Source organism: Drosophila takahashii, chromosome 2L (assembly GCF_030179915.1).
Source record: "Drosophila takahashii strain IR98-3 E-12201 chromosome 2L, DtakHiC1v2, whole genome shotgun sequence".
Lineage (NCBI taxonomy): Eukaryota > Metazoa > Arthropoda > Insecta > Diptera > Drosophilidae > Drosophila > Drosophila takahashii.
Window position 1 is genome coordinate 29,381,225 of NC_091678.1, and position 24,327 is coordinate 29,405,551.

The 24,327-nt window shown below is 38.1% G+C and overlaps 2 protein-coding genes across 12 annotated transcripts in view; both read left to right on the forward strand.

Moving 5' to 3' along the window:
- The window catches only part of PDZ-GEF (PDZ domain-containing guanine nucleotide exchange factor), a 152,485-nt gene that overhangs the window by 61,180 nt on the left and 66,978 nt on the right, over window positions 1–24,327 (forward strand). For 3 of the 11 annotated variants that reach the window (XM_044393598.2, XM_044393599.2, XM_070212338.1), the window contains one exon: window positions 1,706–3,130. The exons of 3 other annotated variants lie outside the window; for them this stretch is intronic. The gene's annotated coding sequence lies outside the window, so the exon portion shown is untranslated. Of the gene's footprint in view, window positions 1–1,705; window positions 3,131–3,151; window positions 3,228–3,299; window positions 3,692–13,022; window positions 13,084–24,327 lie in introns of those variants that run through there. 5 more of the 11 variants (XR_011417777.1, XR_011417778.1, XR_011417781.1 and 2 more) reach the window with 4 other exon arrangements.
- Window positions 21,458–24,318, forward strand: LOC138912015 (uncharacterized). The gene is made up of 2 exons (XM_070211740.1): window positions 21,458–22,371; window positions 23,767–24,318. Exon 1 carries the CDS (start codon window positions 21,512–21,514, stop codon window positions 22,139–22,141), a length of 630 nt encoding a protein of 209 aa, XP_070067841.1. The 5' UTR covers window positions 21,458–21,511; the 3' UTR covers window positions 22,142–22,371; window positions 23,767–24,318.

The window sequence follows — 24,327 nt, forward strand, 5'->3', positions numbered from 1 at the left end:
CCTAAAACTATTACAAAACAAGAGAGAACTATAGAACTATAGAACTATAGATACCCGTTACTCAGTACTCAGTACTCAGTACTCAAGTGCGAGAAGTGCGATGGAGATATATAACTTTGATCGCGCATAACATTTTAACGAATGGTCCGATTTGAAAATTTTAATCGTTTAAGACGATTGTGGGCGTTAGAGGGAGCGTGGCCTTCGGCTGAAACATACTTGCGCTGCGTAGTGTAACGAACTGTTTTTAACTGTTTGATCGCTACGTAAACGCCGCGACTAGCTCAGAGATATTGTGTGTTCGTCCCACCAAATTTGTATTGCGTGACTGCCCGTGACCCAAGAAAATGCAGAGATATCCGATTGGGACAAATCGGAAAACTTTATTTAGTTTTTCTTTTCGCTGGAATTGGTTTCTTCGTCAGCTGGCTGTAGCGGCTTGTCGGGTCGGCGACGTGCCTTCCTCGGCTCAAGATTCCCTTCGTACGATTCTCTGCGGCGCTCCTCGACGGCGTCGCTGCTCTCGTATCTCTTCGTGCTACTGGTGGACTCCTGCGGCGTCGTTCTCCAACGGCGGCTCTCCAGTTCCACCCGGCTTGTAGGACTCAAAAGTCTGCACAACCTTCCTTTCGGGTCCGACCAGAATGATCCTGGGACCACCTGTGTCGTCGTATTCCCTGAGGTCGGTCTGGCTCTAGCCTGAGCAACAAATGGCCCGACAGGTCAAATCCTAGGATTCAGCCTTATCGTCAGTCCACCGTAACCCCGACGCCTGGCACAAACTCTTGATCCGCGCTTACCCTGCCGGTAGCTCGTCCTTCTCTAGCTCGTCCTTCTCTCGACTCTGCTCCTGTCCAGCACTCGTCTCCACTTCAATCTCTGCGTCCTGCAGATCTCACCGTTGCAGTCTCAGCCTTGGCCTAGCGTCTTGACTCTGGTATCTTGATCTGGGCGTTGAGCACTCGGTTACTCGGTACTCTCACGGTCACGCACTCGATTGAATCCTCGCACTTGAATCTTGATATTGGGTTGTCTCACTTGTACTTTCGCTCGCGTATCTTGGTTGTCTGTCTGTACTCCGGCTGCCAGCGTCGCGTCTTCCGACCGACACGTCTCCTGCCTCCTGGCTGCATGAACTGCGGCGCTTACTGCACTGACTGTCGCGCGAACTCCAACTGACTGCCCCGAGCTGCGCCTGCGCCGTCCCTTTTATAGGCCGCGGCGGGGTCCCGTAACTCCAAGAACATGCATGCTTTTATAGTCTCCGAGATCTTAGCGTTCATACGGACGGACAGACAGACAGACGGGCAGACGGACATGGCTAGTTCGACTCGGCTAGTGATCCTGATCAAGAATATATATACTTTTTAGGGTCGGAAACGCTTCCTTCTCCCTGTTACATACTTTTGCACGAATACAATATACCCTTTTACTCTACGAGTAACGAGAATAACTATCAAAAAAAATTTACATAAAGTTGAAAAACAATTTATTTTATTTATTTTCCCTTCTATATACCAATTTACAAAATTTGTTTTTTGTTTGTGAGATTGCACATGGTTTTGGGAAGTACGGTGAAATGTGACACGTATTTGTTCTCCTGAGGGATTATACACATATGTTTTACTTGGTTTTTAAATTAGTTAGAAACATAAAAAATAATGCAAACAAGTAATTTAAAAAGACTGTATTTTTCTAATTTCAGCATAAAAAGTTGCCAAAATTTGTTAATGGTTGTGGTTTCAATATCATCAGGAATCAAATGCGACAACTTCAATCACCTTTACCCCTTCATTGGAGCAGCAAAAATATACAAGAAACCTTTGATTTGCGTATATGGCTAAATTTATAAACATACAATTTAAATTTAATTAGCCTACGATTTATATTTTAATTTAGCTAATTTCTTTGTACACATTTTTCCCTCCCATCATTCACCGCCAGCGTAGAAGTTGCCTTTTCTCTTGAAAGAAAATGTCTGCAGGCAGACTCCCTAAGCAGACCCACATGAAACTCTTTTGAAGACTTTTCGGCGGCATTTACAAATGTAAAAACAGAACAAAATAATTGTAATGCCCAGCTCAACAACGAGACGATTAATTGATATAGAAACACAAAAGAATTCAACTCAATCTTTAATTCCATAAATGTATACTTCTTTAAATACTTATATACAAATTGATTTTACTACATACTCCTTTACACGCTATTTATATAAACAAAAAAACTTCGCTTCAATTCCAAATATTTAGTTTTTAAGCCAAAAGAGAAAAAGACAAAACATTTATTCGAATATATTTTTTTGAAAATTCGTACCCAACAAATCAAAGGAAGAAGAGTGGTAAACAAATGCAATATTTGTGTAAAGAATTATACAAAACCTAACAATACCTAGACTAGCCCACAGGAATAAAAATAAATCATAAAAGTAAAATTGGCTCGAAGGAAAAAAAAGACAAAACAAGACAACCATTAAAAACTTTGGTCGAAAAAACTTTTTTTTTAAGTAGCCCACCTTTTCTGATATATTTTGGGTCGCTGAGTCCAACAATTACAAATTAAAAATGTTTTAACTGCACGTTTCCACGTGGTATTTGCAATATACAGCAAAAATAGAGGTCGAATCACTCATTTAAGGACTCAACGATTTAGAATAACCCGAAAAGGTGAGTTTTTAAAAAAAAAGGCATTTTATTGATAAGATTTGGTTGACAGTATAAGCTTTTTTGATCGTGTTTTTCTTACACTAAAAAACAATAATATAAATATTTGTGTGTGCATGAATGCCTGTTATTTACATAGACATATAAAATATATATATTATACAACCTACATATACAAACTATATACAAGAAATCTCTATATATATCTCTATATATACACTTAAATCCAAGGCGTAGACCTGTTTCCCGCCTGAAATCAATAGCGAAAATTCAATTATGTTTTGCTGAGTGCAAGAAAGAAAGTTGAAATCAAATGATTTGCTGTATATGCATACGTTGCGCTCTCAATATTTTAAGTTAGTCTAAATACCAAAATTGCTTTTAAAGGCTTGGAAAAAAAATATTCAAATATAAATTTTAATTGTACACAGTATAAATAATAAAAACTGCTTATTTTGATTAATAAATTTCTGTATTTATATTTGTAGGTATATATTGTGCTGCTAAAACGCTTAGGCTTCTCAGAAATGCTTAAAAAATAAACCGCTGATTTCTCGTTATCATGTTAAGGCGATAAATAACATAATAGCATGAGATATGTCCACGAAATACTGATGATTATTTTCTCATAAATAGGCAAAAAAAGGAATTGTGATGGAGGTAGAACATAGCAGTAGATCATCAAATTCCACCAAGGATGGTCCGACGGATCGATAGAAGTGATGTCTTGCAGGTTTGACGGATGCTTCACAAAGAACACCAAAGTGTGGCTATCGGGGTGGTATCAATTTCCAGTGAGTTCTATCTGCAAGACAAAACTCCTCTACAGATTTTTGATGTTCTGAGCTTAACAATGAGCGGCGTACAACTTGGCTTTTCACTAGTGCTAATAAAACGTTGTAGAGCTGCCAAAAGTATAGAAATTGAATTCGTATCAAAGGAAATGAAAATGCATACATAAATTTTATCACGTTGCACTTTTGGGACTGAGTATTTCTGCCATCGGACTTGTAGAAAAATTAACCGCAGTAAGCCACTCCAGATATCGCAATTTGACCAATCTCGTGCTTGACCAATCTCGGCCTTGGCCGAAAATATTCGACACATTCTCGGTGTCACAGACGTCATTTTTGACGTACCCAACTTACAAATGTTTCCCAAAAATCAAAGCATGCAAATAACTGTTAACCGTTTTTTTCCTTACGCTCTACTCCCGAGAACAACCGAAAAATAGCATGCACCTCGTTCTCTCTCTGCGCAGCACACTTCGTTTCCTTTCGTTTTGGTTTTCGGTTGAGCCTTTTACGTTGAGCTGTTCGTGAGACGCTCTGTTACGAACCTCGTTCAATGAGAGATACGAATGTCGCTCGCACAGGGAGACTTATTAAAAGACCGATTGACTGAAAAAGTCATCGCAAAAAGTCTTTTCACTAATACAACTATACAATGTATTCCCTTTGACAGTACGTGCGAGTGAAAGGGAGAGCAATATCGCCCAAGCACGTTAACGTTAACACATGCACAAAAGACTTTTTGAAACGTCGTTCAGGAGCAATCGGTCTGTAAGCGAGCCGAGCAAAAGAAAGCCGAAAAAACTGCTCGTCGGCTGAGTGCGAGCAAAATTTCAGTACGAACAATTCAATCGGTTGCTCTCTGATTGTTTGCTCAAAGTCTCAGAGAAAAACAGTTATTTGGGGACCGGACGAATCGGTCAACAGTTATTTGCGAGCTATGCCAAAAATATAACTTTATTTAAGACAACTCTAATGAATTTTATGAACTACCTGCATACTATATTTTTATACCTTATTCTGTTTATATTTAAAAATAAGCTTTTTATAAAACCTCTCAAAAAAATTAGCTAAAAAAATCCGTCGGCAAACCGTCTACCTGGCAGTGTTACCAATTAGCTAGCACTTTAAAATACTAAATTTGTCCAAATTTCGGAGTTAGTTATCGAAATGTTTTGTTAACGAATTATTTTTTCAAAGGTACTTAGTATTGTAGTTAAAAACTTAATTATGGTAAAAAATTTATGGTAAAAGAAGTTGTAGTTATTGAGAAATTAATAACAACAGGCCGCCTTTGCAAAAAGTTGGCATCACTGTCGTGAAAAAATGTCCTATTTTTGCCAGGTAAAACGCTGGCTGTGAAGAAGAAGACATACATGTAAAAAAGTACAACATTTTTGTTTATAATTAATTTAAACCAATAAGCTTTGCTAATTTTCAGGGGTAAACATAGGTCACCAGCGCAAGACACCATATTCTTCCGATTCATTCGCGATAATATCGACATTGCCAAAGGATTTACTCAGGGCGGCCGCATTCTTGTGAAAGGACCTGGCAAATGAGTTAAATCTCCATGGTAGTCCATGTAAAACCGTTTGTAAGGATCTCCTCTGCGTCCTAGCCTCTCGCAGTTTTTGCCTTCGCAAGTACTCTAGAGCAGACGGCATTTTGTTTCGCTTTTAAAATTCTTGCCAACTTATAAATGAAAATAAACCATCGCAGCCGAGGCAAACCGCTGTTCAGGGCTGCAACATGTAGCCTGGCGGGTAATTAAAATTTTGAATTTTTTTCTTTTATTATGTACAATATTCGCTTAAAACATATATTCTTTTAGTAATTTTGCAAGAACAACATAAATGAAGTTTAAAACTTTTCTAGAAATTAGTCAAAATAAGTCAAATAAAATTCGATAATTATTGAATATTCGATATTTAGTGTATGCATCCAGCCCTTGTCGTTTTTCAGTAAATTTTCCGAAAAAAGGAAATCTCCCGAATTCCTGTGACACCAACGGTTTTAGTCGGTTGGTTTCTAAACCAACCGTCCCCAAATCCGTCGACGGTTTATGTGACACCCCTGATCTGAGCTATATGGTAATAGAATTTCAATTTAAGCATTCAATCACCATACTTAGAATAATTTTATGATTTTTATTAAGGGAGAAACAAATTTTAGAAAACATAGTCAGAAAACATAAAATCATACAGCTGCGGTCAAAATAGTTGTAGTGTTGCCGTCTTGTGTTTTTAAAAGTTTGTTGTTGTCACTTTTCTTATCCAATTAGTCGAATAGTACAATTATAATTAATACAATGTTACCACAAGAAGATGAATTACAACAACAAACTTTTAAAAACACAGAGCGGGAACACTACTACTATTTTGACCGCAGCTGTATGCTTTTAAGTTTTTTGACTATGTTTTATAAAATTTGTTTCTCCCTTAATGAAAATCATAAAATTATTCTTAGTATGGGGTTTGAAAGATAAAGAGTGTATCTTTTAAAAAACTTGAATATCGAATCAAACAATGAATCCGTTTGCCTCTGAGAGCTCCGGAAAGTTGGCCAATTTCAGCATTTTTCGAACTTTGAGGTCCTTTTGCTAAGAATCCTTGCGTCGGGGAACTTTTTGGAAATCGCAGTTTAACTTGGGAATTCGTAACGAATCCAAAAATATAGCATCCATCGAGGTACATTTTTGATGCTGCATAGTGTTATTCGACATAATGGTCTTCCATATTAGTCGAGAGGTTTTGTATTAATAACATTAAAGTGGCAACGAAAACTAAAAATCTGCCTGTTTTTCCTTTTAACCATGATAAAACGGTTGTTTAAGCTTTCTAGCAGTAATATCTAGCTGCAAATAAATCCATTTTATGTTAGTTTGGCAGAGGATGAAAAGAAAATTAATAATTGTCCATTGTTAATACATTTTTTTCAGATGGCAAATCGGTTTGGGTTTTTTTGCCCGTCCTTTAAAACTCCAAATAAAAGGCTGACTAAGTTGAGACTAGGTGGCAATCCTACAACAGAAAAATTAGTCTAAAAACAAGAAAGGAAGTTAACTTCGGCCAGCCGAAGTTCATATACCCTTGCAGGTATGCCTACTTAAAATGTTGTTTTTACAATGTCAAAAATCAAACCCCAACTTTCTGCAAAGTTACAGTGGTTTTTCTATTATTTTTTTGATTATTCCTATGGGAGCCATAAGACATAGTGGTCCGATCCGGCTCGTTCCGACATATGTACTACCTGCAGTAGAAAGAAGACTTTTGGGAAGGTTTCATCGCGATAGCTTTAAAACTGAGGGACTACTTCGCATAGAAACGGACAGACGGACATGGCTAGATGAACTCGGCTATTGATGCTGATCAATAATATATATACTTTATGTGGTCGGAATCGTCTCCTTCACTGCGTTGCAAACATCTGACTGAAATTATAATACCCTCTGCAAGGGTATAATGATCGAAAATACTATAAAACAGTCATACTAACAGCGGATGATATAAACAAAATTTCAAACTAAACAAGAAAAGAAGCTAGCTTCGGCCAGCCGAAGCTTATATCGCAAAATTGTTCAATTTCCTATTATTTCTCATTAATTTTTTGATCGTTCCTATGGCAGCTATATGATATAGTATTTCAATTTTAATAAAATTAAAACCGAAATTCGGAAATATTTAAAAAGAGTCATATCCCAGAGTTGAAGAGAATACAATAAAAAACAACGAAGCAATAAATTTGTTTCTATTAATTTGCATTTAATTTTCCGACCGTTCCTATGGCAGCTATATGATATAGTGTCCCGATTTTTTAAAATTTTTATTCGAAATTCATAAATATTTAAAAAATAACATTTCCAAGAGTAGGAGGTAATATTTCAAAAAACACCGAAGCTAGAATTTTTTTACGTTTTTTTTTTATCTTTCCTATGGGAGCTATAAGATATAGTTGTCCGATCCGGTCGGTTCCGACATATATACTACCTGCAATAGAAAGAAGACTTTTGGGAAAGTTTCATCCCGATAGCTCAAAAACTGAGAGAATAGTTTGCGAAGAGACAGACGGATCGACTCGTCTAGTGATGCTGATCAAGAATATAATACTTCATGGGGTCGGAAACATCTCCTTTACTGCGTTGCAAACTTCTGACTGAAATCATAATACCCTCTGCAAGAGTATAATAAAAAAACAATTTCTGCAGAAAAACAAATTTCGCGGTAAAAATTATACCAATGAGCAGGAGACAATTCTGACGCCGTCACTTGGAAACAAAAAAAACAGACTTGGAGGGATTTAGCTAAACGCTATGCCGCCAAGACTACTTTAGATTCCAGTCGCAAAATGATCTTTTGCAAAGCAAATAGCGTCGTGCTTTTCACAAGCGAAACCTTGCAACAATTTCTTTATCACTAATGTTCGAAGTAAGTAAGTGCAAAAGTATGTAACAGAGAGAAGGAAGTGTTTCCGACCCTATAAAGTATATATATTCTTGATCAGGGTCACTAGCCGAGTCGATCTAGCCATGTCCGTCTGTCTGTCCGTATGAACGCTGAGATCTCGGAAACTACAAAAGCTAGAAAGTTGAGATTTCCCACACATATTCATGGGCTTCTTACGCAGCGCAAGTTTATTTCAGCCGAGCGCCACGCCCCCTCTCGGGATTTTATTTTTAGAATTAATTGGACAACTTTTACTTAAATAATTATACCTGAAAGGGAATCCTGTAATAAGGAAAACAACCTTCACGTTTGAGTTCTGTATAAAAACTCATTTTATTTTTTTAAGTCTTTGCTTACGTAACTAACATGAAATTCGTATAATATACTTATCTATGGTCTACGGAGAGACCACATCTGTTTGCCTGAGCGGGAGCCTTATCAACGGCCTCCCGTAAGGCGACCCTTTGTACAGTGTGAGCAGGCTCAAGTGGCCTGTACTTAAGATTACAATTGTTCGGCACTGCACCCTTGTAGGTTTAAAGTTACAGATCATTATTTACGGATCTAGCTCGTAAAATCTTAAATTTATGACAATTAGTGTTCTTCTTGAACATTCTGCCAAGGGCCGGCAAGGTGAGGTGTAAAGAATATTTATTTGTAAATTCTTTTAGTTAACAATGCAAACATCAAATTAGTGGACTGTGTTTTTCCTGATTCGATATATTTATTTATTTGCTTTTAACTTATTATAAGACACCTTGCAACGTTTCGGCGAAAGTAATAGCTTGCAATCGTTGCCTTGTAGCATATTTTCTTGTGGCATATATTACCATGATTATTATGATTATCACTATGGACGGCAGTCCATGTAGTGACGAAGCGCACCAGGACAGTGTGCGAAGGCGACTACTATTATATAGCCGCAAAATTGAAAATCTGCTGTGATAGTCCGATCGTAATGAGTAATACACCAATCGAAAGGTATTGCAAAAACTTAAAGGATTGCATATCAAGACTTTAAGAAAATCAATTGGATTGGGAGAGAGAGCGGTGAAAGTGAAAAAGTGCAAATTTCGAAATTTGGAGCTGTTGGGGCCGGTGGGGATAAATGCCCCCTCGCAATATTTTAGTTGTGTTCCTATTGAAGATACCCATCGAATGAGGGGTCATATGATAAAATCCGACGCTCCGTTCAAAAGTTATAGCCAAAATAATATTTTCTTCTTCTTCCCAAAATGTAAATTTAATTCTGTTTGTCAGTTTGTCAGTTTGTCCAAAATATGTTTTTTAAGTTCTGAAAATTTGATATGACGTTCATCACATCGATATAAAAAACTACCACTTTTGGAAAAACCCGCTAGTTTAGCGGGAAAACAGCTATAAATAGCTAAAATTCGGAAAGCCGTAACTTCTATACTACTAAAGCTATATATATATATGCAACACAACATCTCCTTTGAAAGGTATTTAAATGCTATAAACGCCTTCTATATGCAATTTGTGTAAATGTAATAGTTAAAAGGATATGAACAAAAGAAAATTTGTTTAAACTTATTTATTAGCTTTTTTTTAATTTTCTCTAAAACGGCTCTAACGATTTTCCTTACAACTTTAAACTGTATAGCCCTTGAGATTCCTTAAATTTTAGTATATATCATGTTTATGTAAAAAATCGCGTTTAAAGTTATTCAGAAACGAAAATAGCCACTTTTGCCAGGTCAAAACAACTTACGCAGCCAAAGCATTGAATTTGGTATGTGCGTATCCAAACTGTATTTAAGGGTCATGGAATCATTTCAATTGTTTTAAGGACTTCCAAATAGGAAACTTTTGTTCTACCACTTTTGGAAAAACCCTCTACTTTAGCGGGAAAAAAGCTAAAAATAGCTAAATTTAGTTAGTTTGTAAGTTCTACACTACTAAAGGTACAGACATGTGCTATACCTCGTTTAAAAGGTATTTTGAAATACTTAAACACCTTTTTAACTTAATTTGTTTAAATACAATGGCTTACAAATTATGATTGACCAATTTAAATTTAAATATTAAATATTATTAATATTGCTACTGGCACATTTCCATCTATGTGGAAAGAATCCTTTCTTATTCCGCTACACAAAAAAGGTAGTAAATCTGATATCAGCAACTATCGCGGCATAGCCAAACTTAGTGCTATTCCTAAGCTCTTTGAAAAACTTATTTGCGATCAACTGCAGCACCAGTGTCGCTCCTTAATATCCTCTAAGCAGCATGGTTTCACAAAGTGCCGGTCTACAACAACTAACCTGCTTGAGTTTACGACCTTCATTAGTCAAGGCTTTAAATCCACAATGCAAACTGATGTTATCTTTACTGACTTTAGTAAAGCCTTTGATTCGGTCAACCACGAGCTACTGCTCCACAAGCTCCTCCTCCTCGGATTTCCTCCAACTCTACTGACATGGCTTCGTTCTTATTTAACAAACCGTACCCAAAAGGTCCAGTACAACAGCATTTATTCAAAATCTGTTTCCGTATATTCGGGTGTACCACAAGGCAGTCACCTCGGTCCTTTACTATTTGGCTTATTTATCAACGATCTTCCTCAAGTAATTGAGTTCTCCAAAGTACTTATGTTTGCGGATGATGTCAAGTTGTGTATGCATCTGACCTCACCTAGTTCCTACATGCAGCTCCAGCTCGACTTAAATAACCTTCAATCCTTTTGCCTAGTCAACAAGCTCAATCCTGATAAATGTAAATCCATGTCATTTTTTCGATCCAATCCATATATTTGTACATACTCAATAGATTACTCTGCACTTGAACGCATTGATACTGTTCTTGATCTTGGTGTCCTTTTTGACCACAAGATTTGTTTTAATAGCCACGTCAGTACCATCTCCAATAAAGCTAATTAGCTTTCATAAAACGCTGGTCTAAGGAATTTGATGACCCTTTTACCACTAAGCTCCTTTACGTCTCTCTAATTCGTCCTACACTTGAGTACTGCTCCAGTGTTTGGTCTCCACTATATGAGCACTATCAAAATATGATAGAATCCGTCCAAAAGCAATTTCTCCTTTTTGCACTACGAGGCTTAAACTGGGAGGAGGGACGCCGTTTGCCATCTTATAGAGACAGGTTGCGCCTCTTGGATCTACCTACCTTAAAGGATCGTCGGACCTGTTATGGTGTGATATTACTTCACAAACTCATCACTGGCGCCGTCGACTCAGTTGATCTGTTAGCCACCCTCAATTGGAACGTTCCTTGCAGAGCTACTCGCAGATTCCGTCCATTAGCACTTCCTGTGTGCAGGCCAAACTACTCCCGTTTCGACCCCTTCCGAATCCTATGTGATAACTATAATGAACTTTATCACCTCATATCCTATGAGTGCTCTGCCAAGGCTAATTCGCTAAAAGTCATTGCGTTCCTTTCTACATCGACTTAATTAGTTCTCCTACGGTACAATTTAAATTATTGTTTTTTTTACATTTATGATATTTTTATGCTATGTATATAATTTTAAGTCTTTTGAGCAGTACATTGCTTTAAATAAACAAATAAATAACGAGGTAAAAAACTAGTGACGATCGCACCTTCAACATACAAAAGTTCTGATATCAACATTTGTGACGAAAAATTATTACACTCGTCGAATGAGAAAATCTTAGAAAGTGTATTTAATGACGAGTGTAATAATTTTTCGTCACAAATGTTGATATCAGAACTTTTGTATGTTGAAGGTGCGATCGTCACTAGTTTTTTACCTCGCTAAGAGGTGTTTTTATTTGAATAATCCTAGCCCTGAAGAAGCATGTCCGGAAATATGATGAAAATGCACATCTTTTAATTTAATATGATTCTTTTAAATATTTAATTTCTTTATTTAGGCGTGCAATCTCAATAGTATGATTAACAGAGTTAAATTTTAATGGATCCCAAACAACCTTTGGAACTTAACTAATATCTCCTACATACGATGGTGATAATACCTCTTCACTTTCAGATTGAATATTATGATGGGCAATCAAAATCCTTTCATCCGTTCTAGCTGTACAATCTGTAGCAATACTTAGAATTCCCTGCGTTGGCAAATCAAGTAACTGAATTTCTGCATTCGTACACTGTACTCTTATCTTGGAATTGATGGGAACCTTAAACATCCAACTACTTTTTTTTTCTAGCTCTGTCCAATAAGATAAAGAATCTATTACTGTTTTGTATATACAGTTTAAAACTCTATTTGGCTTTAGTTGTTGTACCTCACAAGAATTGTCATTCGCAGAATTCCAAGGCCAACTTCCCTGGCAAATTCTCTTATTTTGCTGCCATCTTTGACACTGACTTAAAGTTGATTCTGACATCATATGATAAGAATCTATTCAAAATTATATATTAAATATTTCGAAGTAATATGAACCATAATCATTCTGTCTTCATTTTGTATTGGTAAAGGAATAGTTCTAAACAGTTTAGATGGAATTTTAGCATTTATAATTAATTTATTTGCGATAAACAATCCCCTAGCTGTCAATAGCGTATAGACTTCCTTAAGCTCAGTACCTGTCCTTTCCCTGGAAGAACTAATGTTTCGGAAAGACTACTTTGAATTTTAGATATCTCATTTTGTAATTGATTTGGCTTAAGGATGTTTGTGTTTAATCTACCATGATTAATGTCAATAAACAGACTAATGATTGCTGCTTGCACCCTTTCACCCTCTTCAATCAATGAGTTAAGTTGTTGCTTCCTATCATCTTCATCCATTATCCCATATAAAATGTGATATAATGATCCCATGAATTCAAAGGGAGCACGTTTGCATCTTGATCTCTCTTGCATCATAAATAGATTATTATTTTCTTTTAGTTCTATTAACTGATTTTGCATATTATCCAACACTATATTACATTGATCCTCGAAGCTATGAAGCTTACCGCAAACAATTCTCATCTTCTGTATCAGCACATTACTTTTTCTAATCATGTGAAAATAGGCATCCATATCATAGTAAATCACAAGATTCCATGATGCACTTATAATTTCTACATCTCCTAGTGGATCTAAATATATGGCAGCCGTCTTATTTATATTTTGAATAGTAAATGATTTATTCTCGCCTCTTATTGTTGCAGCTTGTGAGACTTGACAGAACAATGTAAGCGTGTTGGGACATACCTAGATACTTTTACCTAGGTACGTACCTAGGTACAATTTAGTGGTACCTTTTACCTTACCTAGGTATAAAAATAATTGAGTACCTTTTAACTTACCTAGGTATAAAAATAATTGAGTACCTTTTACCTTACCTAGCTACAGATTTTTATATACCTTTGGAATTATTAAGGTACTTACATACATAGGTATTAAACATTGCTCTGATTTAAAATAGCCAAATCTGACTGCGACACTGTAGTATCGTTTCATTGTATCGTTTCGTTTCGAAATTGTAATAGTCGGAACGCAGCATTAAAAGTCATTGGAATTCAGCCGTTCTATTGTTTGTTTCGTGAAGTTAAAACTAATCGCAGTTTTACTTTATATAATTTTGTGCACGTATGTATGTTCCCATCACTACATCAATTTATTTATGAAACCAAAGTGTATTTGACGCGCAAAAATGCCCTATGTACGTAAACAAACGGCATATACATATGCACAATATATAGTCAATGTTTCTACATACGGAATTTTTGGCGCCAAATATGTACATGAGGGTTTCATAAATACATTAATGAAGTGATACGTGCATACAATTATTCATGCCGCGTGTTTTAAAAATATATGCACAAAATTATAACATTTAAATTTAAATGAAATGAAAAGATATTGTTTGATTAAGACGACTAAAAACTGAAAACTAGTCTTATTTTAAGTTTAAATGATTACATTGAACAAAACAAAAAAATTATAACAAAATAAAAAAAAACAATATATTTACCTTTCACCTTTACCTAGGTACTGGAAAATTGAAGTACCTTTACCTTACCTAGTTATTTATTTTTGCCCAATACTTTTACCTTATCTAGGTAAAAAAACACAGTACCTTTCCCAACACTGAAGCAATAGCATTACCATTACGGTGCCTAATTTAGAAAATCTTGGTGATACTCTTCTTTTGTTCTCAACTGGCTTTTCCGTAACATCCTCTGCTTGTTTTACACCAATTAAAGGACAAATTTTTGTTATTGGTCTTGTAAATGAAGCTTCTTGGGTCTTAACTTTTACAACTCGAACTTTATCATCTTTACCCTTGTGAACCTCCTCTACTTTTCCCATTGGCCATCTAGCTGGGTGACAATTTTCATCTTTTAAGAGCAATACCTGCCCTTTTTCTATATTTGGAACTCCCTTTTTCCATTTATATCTTTGCTGCAGTGTGTAAAGATATTCGTCCTTCCACTTCATCCAAAAATCTCTTTTCATTTTTTGAATTAGTTTCCACCCTGCAGGAAACGGAATCAGTTTTGGACTATTAAAATACTAGTTGGGTCTAGAAGGTTAACTAGTTCAAGTTATGTCTATTTCCTTGTAACGAAGTGGTCCATTTTTCATATGCTTGTCGTCGGAAACAACTAGTCCATTTGCTACTAGTTTTGCACTAGTGACTGTTAACCAATTTATAGTTACAGCTGTTAAACTACACTCAAAAAAATATTTTCACGAAAAAATTAAAAATAATCTCTAAGCCATCAAGTGATTGAATTTCACTAGTACTTGACGATGCCCAACTTGACGCTCTCCTAATTTAGTATCCAATCAATAGGCGCGGTCCTTAGAGAATTTCTGATAATTATTATGTAATCAAATACAGTAAATGATAATTAAATGAAATTAAAACAAACTTACTTTTTTTGAGGCAAGTCGCCCTCTCTAGGACTTGAACCCGGGACCTTTGGATTTGTAGACACACTAACTGATTGAGCCATACACGCATCACATTTTGTAATGCCCTAACAAGGTTTATGAATTTTAGTGTGACATAATTCAAAAACAGTGATTTTTCACATATATATTGCCTCGAGCAGATTAAACAAAGTTTAAAATAAAACTAAAGCATCACCTAGAAAACAAAAAACAAAAAAAAATGTACAGAGACTGGGGATTGAACCGAGGACCTCGAGTGTTTGATTTGTTTATTGTTAAATTTCCCAAGACATTTACCCTCTAGGCTATATTTTTGGATCATATGTGTTCCATTTGCAACTAGTTAAATTCCAGTTGCCTTTTAACTAGACCCTAACATGTATTTGTTCTACCAGTTAAATATTTTTAAGGTTTTTTTTTTGTCAGAAAGGTACTAGTCCGAGACAAGTTTATTTTTTACTAGTTTTGTATTAATCATTTTTTCGACTAGCACAAATTTTCTAGACCCTGTGTAGTCCAAATGCATTCAGACAAATTCCGGTTGCTTTATATTAGTTATTTAACTAGTTGTTTTTCAGACTGGAATTCCACTCTATTCCACTCTGATATTATTGTACTCTGAGATCCACTATCAATCAGTACTCTGAGTTTTTCATAGCCTCCACTAGCTGATTCAATGCTGTGGCCAATAAGGCTTGTTCCGTCGTCCTACACGTATTCACTTTTTCTTTATTATTATTGAAGTGAAAAAGCGTGTGGTGCGGTTTTTTGCATTTCAAGCACAGAATTTCATTTGTGCACTTTTTATTGCTTGAATGCCTTAGACACTTCAAACAAATGTGTCTTTCCCAGTCATTTCTTTCTGCTGGTTCCATACCCTTAAATGTATAACACTGCGTTATATTATGGGTTGGTAAATTTCAATAAGCACAATTTTCTTTGCTGTTTTTGCTTTGAAACTCTTTTCTCATAGGTTTATTTTCCTGTGGAAAAGAGGAAATGGAGTTGAGTCTTTGCTCTAAGAACTCCATGACATCAGAAAGTGCCTGAATTTCCTTTGTCTTTTTTACATGGCTCTCATATAAATTTAGAGAATCCTTGTTAAATTTCCGAAGTATTATGTGAGCAAACACTGCATCCACATCTTCGGATAATTGTGCCTTTAGTTTGATTATATAAATTGACTCATTAATTGTGTCAATAAATGTTTTGATTTGCTTATTGGATTCCAAATTCAAATTGGGTAAATCCATAAGCCTATTGATATGTTCAGAGAAAATTTTTCTTCTGTTTTCATACCGCTTGGTTAGCAACTCCCAAGCGGCTTCATAATTATCCCCAGTGCCTAGCAGTAAATGTAAATTCTTGGCTTCTCCTTTTAACGCTGAGATAACTAAATGTAACGGCAGTGGTTAGGTTCTCTCTTGTATGAATGAGTTCCATAAACAGCTCGTTAAATAGATCCCATTCTTTGGAATCTTTATTTTTGGTAGCTTCGGTAATTCCTCTTCCTTTGCCGTTATAGATTCCCTAACAAGAAAGTTTCCTTGCTAAGTTTTTTGTCTATAGCATCTATAATGTTATTGACATCGAATTCTAATTCGCTAACCAATCTTTCAAATTCCCTGCTTTCAAAACAACTTTTTACTTCCTCAATTAAACCAAAAGTTTTAGCCTTCCAAAAGTGAATTTTATTTTTTCTTACTTCCAGGGAAACGAGATCGCTATTTAAATTATTAAAGGTATCATATAAATAATTCTTTAAAAGCCCATCATTTGCATTAAAATCTTCCTTCAACATAGCAGCCCTCGCTATGTGTTTAACTTCACCTACTTCTGCAACTCTTTGATCGCTGCTTCCTGCTGCTTTGCCAGAGTCCCTTTCTAACTGTATCTTCAGTTTTTCTAGTACCATCATCATCGCGTCATAGTGTTTTAAAGCAGTGGTGGCCAGCAGAGGCAGCGCGCAGGGCCCACGGGATAGGCAATTTCTCTGCCGCTGCTCTGCCAGCGCGCTGCAGCCTTTCGGCGCACATGTACACTGTCAAGCTGAAAAACGTCACGCACACAGGCAAATTCGTGCATGCTCGCACTCACACAAAAGCAATGCATTCTTTTATTGTATGTGTGCTGCTTCTGCTGGCCACCACTGTTTTAAAGTAAAGTACTCATGGTCAACTAGACCTATCTTTATTAAAGCACTATGATTAGCAAACTATGATTTTGAAACTCTGGTAGCGATAAGTGCACTTTTGCCTCTAAAACTCTAATTTGTTTAGTTAGATCGGACTGCTTCTGCAAAAGCTCAATGGTCTTTTCGGTCAACATTTTCGTAATATATAGTGTTTTATTTAAAATTAAATTAAGTGAATTTAGGAATAATTTTTATTTCTTTTACTGGACGCCGATGTAGAAGTCGATGGTGTGAGCGATGCTTGATCCTTTATGTAGATATGTTGGGCTGCTTGTTCCTTGACGTCGGTGATACTGGTGATGCTTGCTGTTGAAGTCTTCTTGCTGGGGTCGCTGGTCTTGTTTTCTTCTTTTTACATAGATTTTTTTTTTTTTTTTTGTTTTCAATTTTGTCTTTGAGATGTAATTTTATGTTGTTGTTTTGTTCTCAGGTTTTTGTAATTTTTAATGCTTTTTCAGCATTGTTGGCACTTTATTTTGCTTAGCTCTTTGTCTTTTAGCATTTATAGGCACTTTATTTAGCTTAGCTCTTTGGCTAGCATTTGTAGGCACTTTTTCTATATTAATATTATTAATATATTTTTTAGAAATTTTTTATTTCACTTGTGTCTATTCTTTTTTTGATTTTCCCAAGTGTTAATTTCACTTTTCACAAATTATTATTATTTATTTTTTTATGTCTGATGTTGTTTAGTTTATAAAAAAAAGACACACTTTTTATGTTTTTTATTTTTCCGATGTTATGGCCTCGGAAACGCACAATAGGTAGCAACCTTTAGCTGTTTTTTTTTTAACAGAATATTTAAGGTGCTTAAAAAAACAAAAAAGACTCTTTATATATCTTTATGCTTATTTTTTTTCAACACTTTTGTCTCTTGCCACTGGTGGGGGAAAACAATCGTGTGAATCTGTTTGCAACCTTTAGCTGCAAGTGTCTTGTACGGTCATTTGTTGTCGTAACGTTCAGGACTTAACGTTAGTGCATACCACAACCCTATAATCGATACCTCATGGATTCCTATCGATACCAGACCCGGTCCTGCTTGGAGCAACGGACCCATCTCTAAGTTCAGCAGCCATTACGATTTTTACGATCTCAACGAAGAAAGCTGAACACACATTTTATATTGCCAACCATTGTTTGCTCTCCAAAATCAATTCAAATTAAATTCAAGTGAATCTATTGAAGTAAAACCATTTGTTTTCTTAACGAGCAACAGCAAAGTCCCCATAGCAGACTTCTGCTAATCATTGACTCCCGTGTTCTATCGGCGCAGTCACAACATTTTTGGTGGCCCATGAGGGGAACTGTTGTTAAGCTTGCCAATGAATGGAGTTTGAATTGATTTGGAACAAACAATTGGTCGCAATAATCTGAAACAAAGCCAACGGCTATTAAATTGTGCCAGTGGATCCACTCTTTCTACGAATAACGGACCGAAGAACACGGGATCGCTGCGCGACGAATAACGGACAACTGAACGAGAGATTGCGGCTACTGCTACACAGACTGACTGGAAGCCGGTGAGTGTTTGTATGTGAGTTCTGTGATTTCAAGTGCGTTGTTGTAAATTCAATAACACTATGGGTAACGACGATAAAAAGACAGGTTCACCAGCCAATCCTTCCCCAACCGATCCGTTCGCTGGATTGCACGCGAGACAGAAGGATTTATGGAACAGGTTGACGCAACTCGATCGTAACTTCAAGAAGGATGGCCAAGCCCGAAAATCCAAACCTTATTTTCTTCAGCGACTTGGCACGTTAAAGGATTTATTCACCCAGTTTGATGCGAATCACCAACAATTGGTCGATCAGATGTGTCCCAGTCAACATGTATATTTCTCAGACAACCAATACGATCGGTTTGTTGAGGAGTATCAGCAAATCTTCTGCAACATCTCGGAAGACTACGACACCAAGTTCTCAGCTGTAGCCCAAATTCCCCCACCAATCGGGTCCGTCACACCAACGTTATCATCCAACATTCCGCTTCCGAAGCTTCCAGTTCCACGCTTTTCGGGAAGCTTTACAGATTGGCCCTCGTTTTACGATGGTTTCCTACAACTTATCCATGATAACAACACTCTCGCTAACATCCAGAAGTTCCACTTTCTCAAGCAGGCCTTGCCTGAAGGGCGGGACCAGGATGTCAGTCACATGGCCTTAACGGATTCTGGGTATACTGTAGCCTGAAATCTCCTCGTCAAGCGCTACAACAATCCACGTCTCCATTTTATGCACACCATGGCGGCACTTTATGGTCTCGAGTCGGTTCCCAAGGAAGCAGAAGAAGGTATCAGGCGCGTGCTAGCCCTGGCTAATGTTTGCATTAGTGATCTTCGTCGTTTAAAAATAAACATTGATTCTTGCGATCACTGGCTAATGCATCATCTGTTAACCAAACTGCCAAGCAGCACAACGCAAGCGTGGGAGCACTCGTTGGGGAGCTCCATCGTGATTCCAACCTTTTCGATGTTGGAGACTTTCCTTCTGGAGCGCCTAGTTAGCATCGACCTCATCGAAAATCGAAATCAACCACTAGGAACTCGGTCAACTCCAGGACAATCTTCCCATCCACGTGCGCCTAACCGATCCACCTTCAATTCCACTAACTGCCACAGTTTTCATGTGACTACTAACATGGGAGCACCCCAGTGCACTCTCTGCCAACAAAACCATGTTATCAGGAGATGCCCCAGTTTTCTCGCGAAGGATTGCTTTGCTCGTAAGACGATCGCCGATCGCATCAAAGCATGCCTCAATTGTCTCAGCACAGGCCACGCGCTAAGCCACTGCAGCAGCACTCGCAATTGCTTGCAGTGCGGCCAACGCCATCATACGCTACTGCATTTTCTGAACGTAGCACAACATCCTACCAACTCTGCCCTATCGCGACAGCCAACGAATGGTGTCCATAGCGCGCAGGGCCCTAACAGAGCGCAGCATCCCGCTCATCTGTTTTGTCTCAACAGCACAGCTTAGCCCCCGGCTCAACGGCTTCGAACGAGACGCAACTCCTCAGCGCAGTTGCCACACATCGAAATCCATCCACCACGATTCTCGCCACGGCCCTAATCCGAATTGTCAACAACCAAACGGGACAATCTGTTTTGGCCAGAGCGTTGATTGACCATGGCTCGGAAGGAACACTTATCACCGAAAGCGTAGTACAAACGCTGGGTCTCTCACGCACCCCCATATCTGCGGAAATAACAGGGATCGGCGATTCTTCTCACAACCGTTGTCGACATAGTACCAATTTTGTCTTAAGCTCGATTTCAGGTTCCCAGTTTACATCGTTTGTATCCACTGCATTTATTCTCCGTACACTTACAGGGCACCTTCCAAAATCGGATATCGACCCTCGCTCATTCCAACACCTTCAAGGATTGCAACTCGCCGATCCCAATTTTGCCCGATCCAGTCGTATTGACGTGCTTGTGGGCGTTGATCTCATTCCACAATTGATGCTCCCAGAAATTCGAAGAGGAACTCATAAGGAACCAATCGCACAAAACACTCTTCTTGGTTGGATTGTTTTTGGACCAGTGATGGAATCCATGACACACTCCATCACGTCCGTTGCTACGTCACGAAGCTCGATCATCTGGTGCAAAGGTTCTTCGAGCTAGATAGCGTGCCGTCTGAACGCCAACTCACCACAGAGGAACGATGGTGTGAAGAACACTTTCGTCAAACCCATGTTCGACAGCCCAACGGAAAATACATGGTACGCTTACCGCTGAAAACATTATTCGACCCGTCACAAGTGCTAGGCCGGTCAAAACATATAGCCTTGAATCGTTTCCACGCATTAGAGCGAAAACTGCAGCATCGCGATCAGCTTCATCAACAATATGTCCAAGCAATCGAGGAATATTTTGACCTACAGCAAATACAGGAAGTCACTACAAGCGAAGACAGTCACTCTCAGACTAACACAAATGGGAAGCTCGGCGTCTTTTGCAGCACGATTCCACACCATGCAGTCCTGAAGGAGGACAGCCTGACTACTAAACTCAGGGTAGTTTACGACGCCTCTTGTAAGAGCTCCAACGGGAAATCACTGAATGACATCTTATGTACTGGCCCAGCTCTACAGAACGATTTGGGAGGAGTCATCCTAAATTGGCGTTGTTATCGCTACGTTTTCGTGGCTGACATCCAAAGGATGTACCGATGTATCGACATGCATCCAGAGGACTCTCAGTTCCAGCGCATTTGGTGGCGTGACAAAACCGGAGAGTTGAAAGAGTTCCGTCTTACCACAGTTACCTTCGGAACGGCATCAGCGCCATACACGGCGATTCGAGTGATCCACCAAATAGCTCAGGACGAACGAGAAAATTATCCGCTAGCAGAAAAGGTGCTGCAAAGGGAGATTTATTTGGATGACGTACAAAGCGGCCATAAGACCACGGACGGTGCCATTCGAGTACGAAACGATGTCATAGCAGCCCTCCGCTCTGCCGGTATGCATCTTCGCAAATGGGCAGCAAACCATCCAGCGTTGCTTAGCGATATTCCCGAAGTAGATCTCTGCAACCACTCAATCTTCGAAATGGACAATAAAGACAGTATTAAAACTCTTGGACTGTACTGGCAGCCCAGCCCTGACGTCTACGGATTCAAAATCCATTTCGCGATCAATGCCACACTTTCGAAAAGATCTCTTTTATCAACAGTGGCGCGGCTCTTCGATCCATTAGGATTTTTAGCACCCGTGATAGTCATGTCCAAGATTCTCCTCAAGGACGAATGGAGTTTCCGTATGCAGAAACCTGATGGCACTTACAGTGCACTCGATTGGGATGACATGTTACCAGAATCTTTGGCCGAGCGTTGGCAGCAATATCTCGAACAGCTTCCAGAAGTTCAACACATTCGAGTACCACGCTGGTTTGGCTGCGACTTCGGCAACGCGATCTCGATTCAATTGCACATGTTCTCCGATGGGTCGTCCCTCGCGTATGCAGCATGTGCCTACCTTCGAGTACTCGACACGGCTGGAAGAATACACACACACTTAGTCGCAGCTCGCAGTAGGGTAACACCAACAAAGCCTCTCACCATACCAAGAGTGGAGCTCTCAGGAGCAGTTCTGGCTGCCAAACTTGCCACATGGATCCAGCAGCAACTTCACGTGCCTCATATGCGTGTCACAGTGCACTACTGGTCAGATGGCGTCTGATCGTACTTCACTGGATATATGGAGATCCATGCAGGTGGAAGACTTTTGTAGCCAATCGAATTGGCAGTATACAAGAGGTCAGCTCTGCTTTACAGTGGGGTCATGTGGCTACACAGGACAATCCTGCGGATTGTGCAACGCGCGGTTTAACACCACTACAGCTAGCGCAGCATAAGCTCTGGTGGAACGGCCCAGACTGGTTGCAGGAACCCGAAGATCATTGGCCCAAGGTAACTCCTACATCTCCAGATCCGAGCACACTCTGCGAAGAGCAGGCAGCAAAGGTTATACACGCTCACACCTGTTCATCCACTGACTCCTTTGCACACTGGGCCAGCCGATCAGATTTTTGGCCAAAAATACGTTTTTCTTTTTTAAGAAAATGACCAAATTGAGTTTGGGATCCTTTTTATAATACATTAAACTAATTTATGCCAAAGTTTCAAAGAATTCGGGCAAGTAGTTTTCTTTTACCATATTTTCAAAGTGAAAAATTCATAAAATATTGATGGAAATGAAAAAAAATTTAGAAGTCAAAGATGCTGATGTTGCTGTTCGACTTCTTTCCGAAACTTGCAGAAGGGATTATTTTCAACAAGTAAAAAATATAATATAGCTCTTATGTCTTGCTTGTTTGCTAAAATAAATGTAATTGTTAATTTTTACGCTTTTTTTCAGCAAATGAGTACTTTGCTTTTCGAGTGCCTTCGAGTGCCATCCCCAAATTAGTTCATTCCTTCAAAAAAAAATTCGTTGATCAATTTACTAAAAGCGTAGCCCACCGACTCGATGCGGTTTTGCCTTAGTTTTCGGTAATTTAAGTTTTAATTGAAGGCTTAACTCGAAGTCGAGCTATTTTGAAGAGCTTAGCTAAGAGAGCCCAAGAGTATGCCATACTTTATTTCTTCAGGTTTTGGTGAACATTTTGCGCTCAAAAATTTGATTTTAGTGTGACTAACATCTAAAATCTACTTTTTACGTACACTAATCGATTATGGTATTTTCCAAACCTATATCTATCTATTTAATCAGGACTATGCAAATAAAAATGTAGCATACTTTTGTGATGACTTCAGAATATGTCAAATTAACATTAAACAAATCAAAAAAACAATATTTTTAAACATTTTTTTTTACATAATTTGATTATATAAAACTTAAAAGGTAACAAGAACAAAAAAATAGAAATTTTTTTTAAATCGATTGTTTGATACACGTTGATGTGGGAGCCTCCGAAAGTTGCACTTTTTAACGGTTCATAAATCTTAAGTGACATAATATTTTTTAGTGATGTTAATTTTTGTTAGTTTGTTTTATCTCATACTTTATTGTTTTCGAAAATGGAAAAAGTGCGTCTTCTAGTTATTTTTTTAAATTTAAAAAACCGAAAAGTACGTAAAATTTTCCGACTTTGGTCTGGATTATCTATATCATATAAAATTCCAAGAAATTTTACTTTTAGTTCGTTGGAAAGTTCAATCTTTTAAGAAAAAAACGCAAAAAACTGCATCCTTCTAACTGTCCTAGGAAAGAAATTACAGATTTTTGGCCAAAAAATTAACTTTCTGGCCCAGTGTGCTTTGTTGAGTCATTTTCGTCATACAATCGACTTGTATTTTCCACAGCATTCATTAATCGCTTTATCCATAATGCTCGCTGCAAAAAGGAGGCTCCGCTTTCAGGACCAATCAGCGTAAAGGAGTTTTCCAAGGCAATGTCTACTCTGGTTCGCATTGTCCAACAGGAAGCATTCTCTAACGAACTGTCCAAGTTGCTAACAAATAAATCGCTCCCAAATTCTAACAAGCTTAGCCAACTGTCGCCATTCATAGATGCCCAAGGGATCCTCAGAGTGCGGGGTAGACTCCGAAACGCCTTGCAGCTCACCACTCAAGAACGCACGCCTATCATCCTACCTAAGTCACATCACTTTACGGACCTCGTCATAAAAAACGCCCATCTGGACACCATGCATGGAGGAGTGCAACTTACTCGTGCGATCACCCAGCAGCAGTTTTGGATCATTAATGGAAAACAAGCGGTAAAAGGAGTTCTTCGACAGTGTGTGGCGTGCTTTCAGCATCGCCCTAAACCCTCTCGACAATTAATGGGAGATCTTCCATACCATCGTGTTAATCCGCCGAATCGAGCGTTCGAAGCCACAGGTGTGGATTACACAGGAGCTA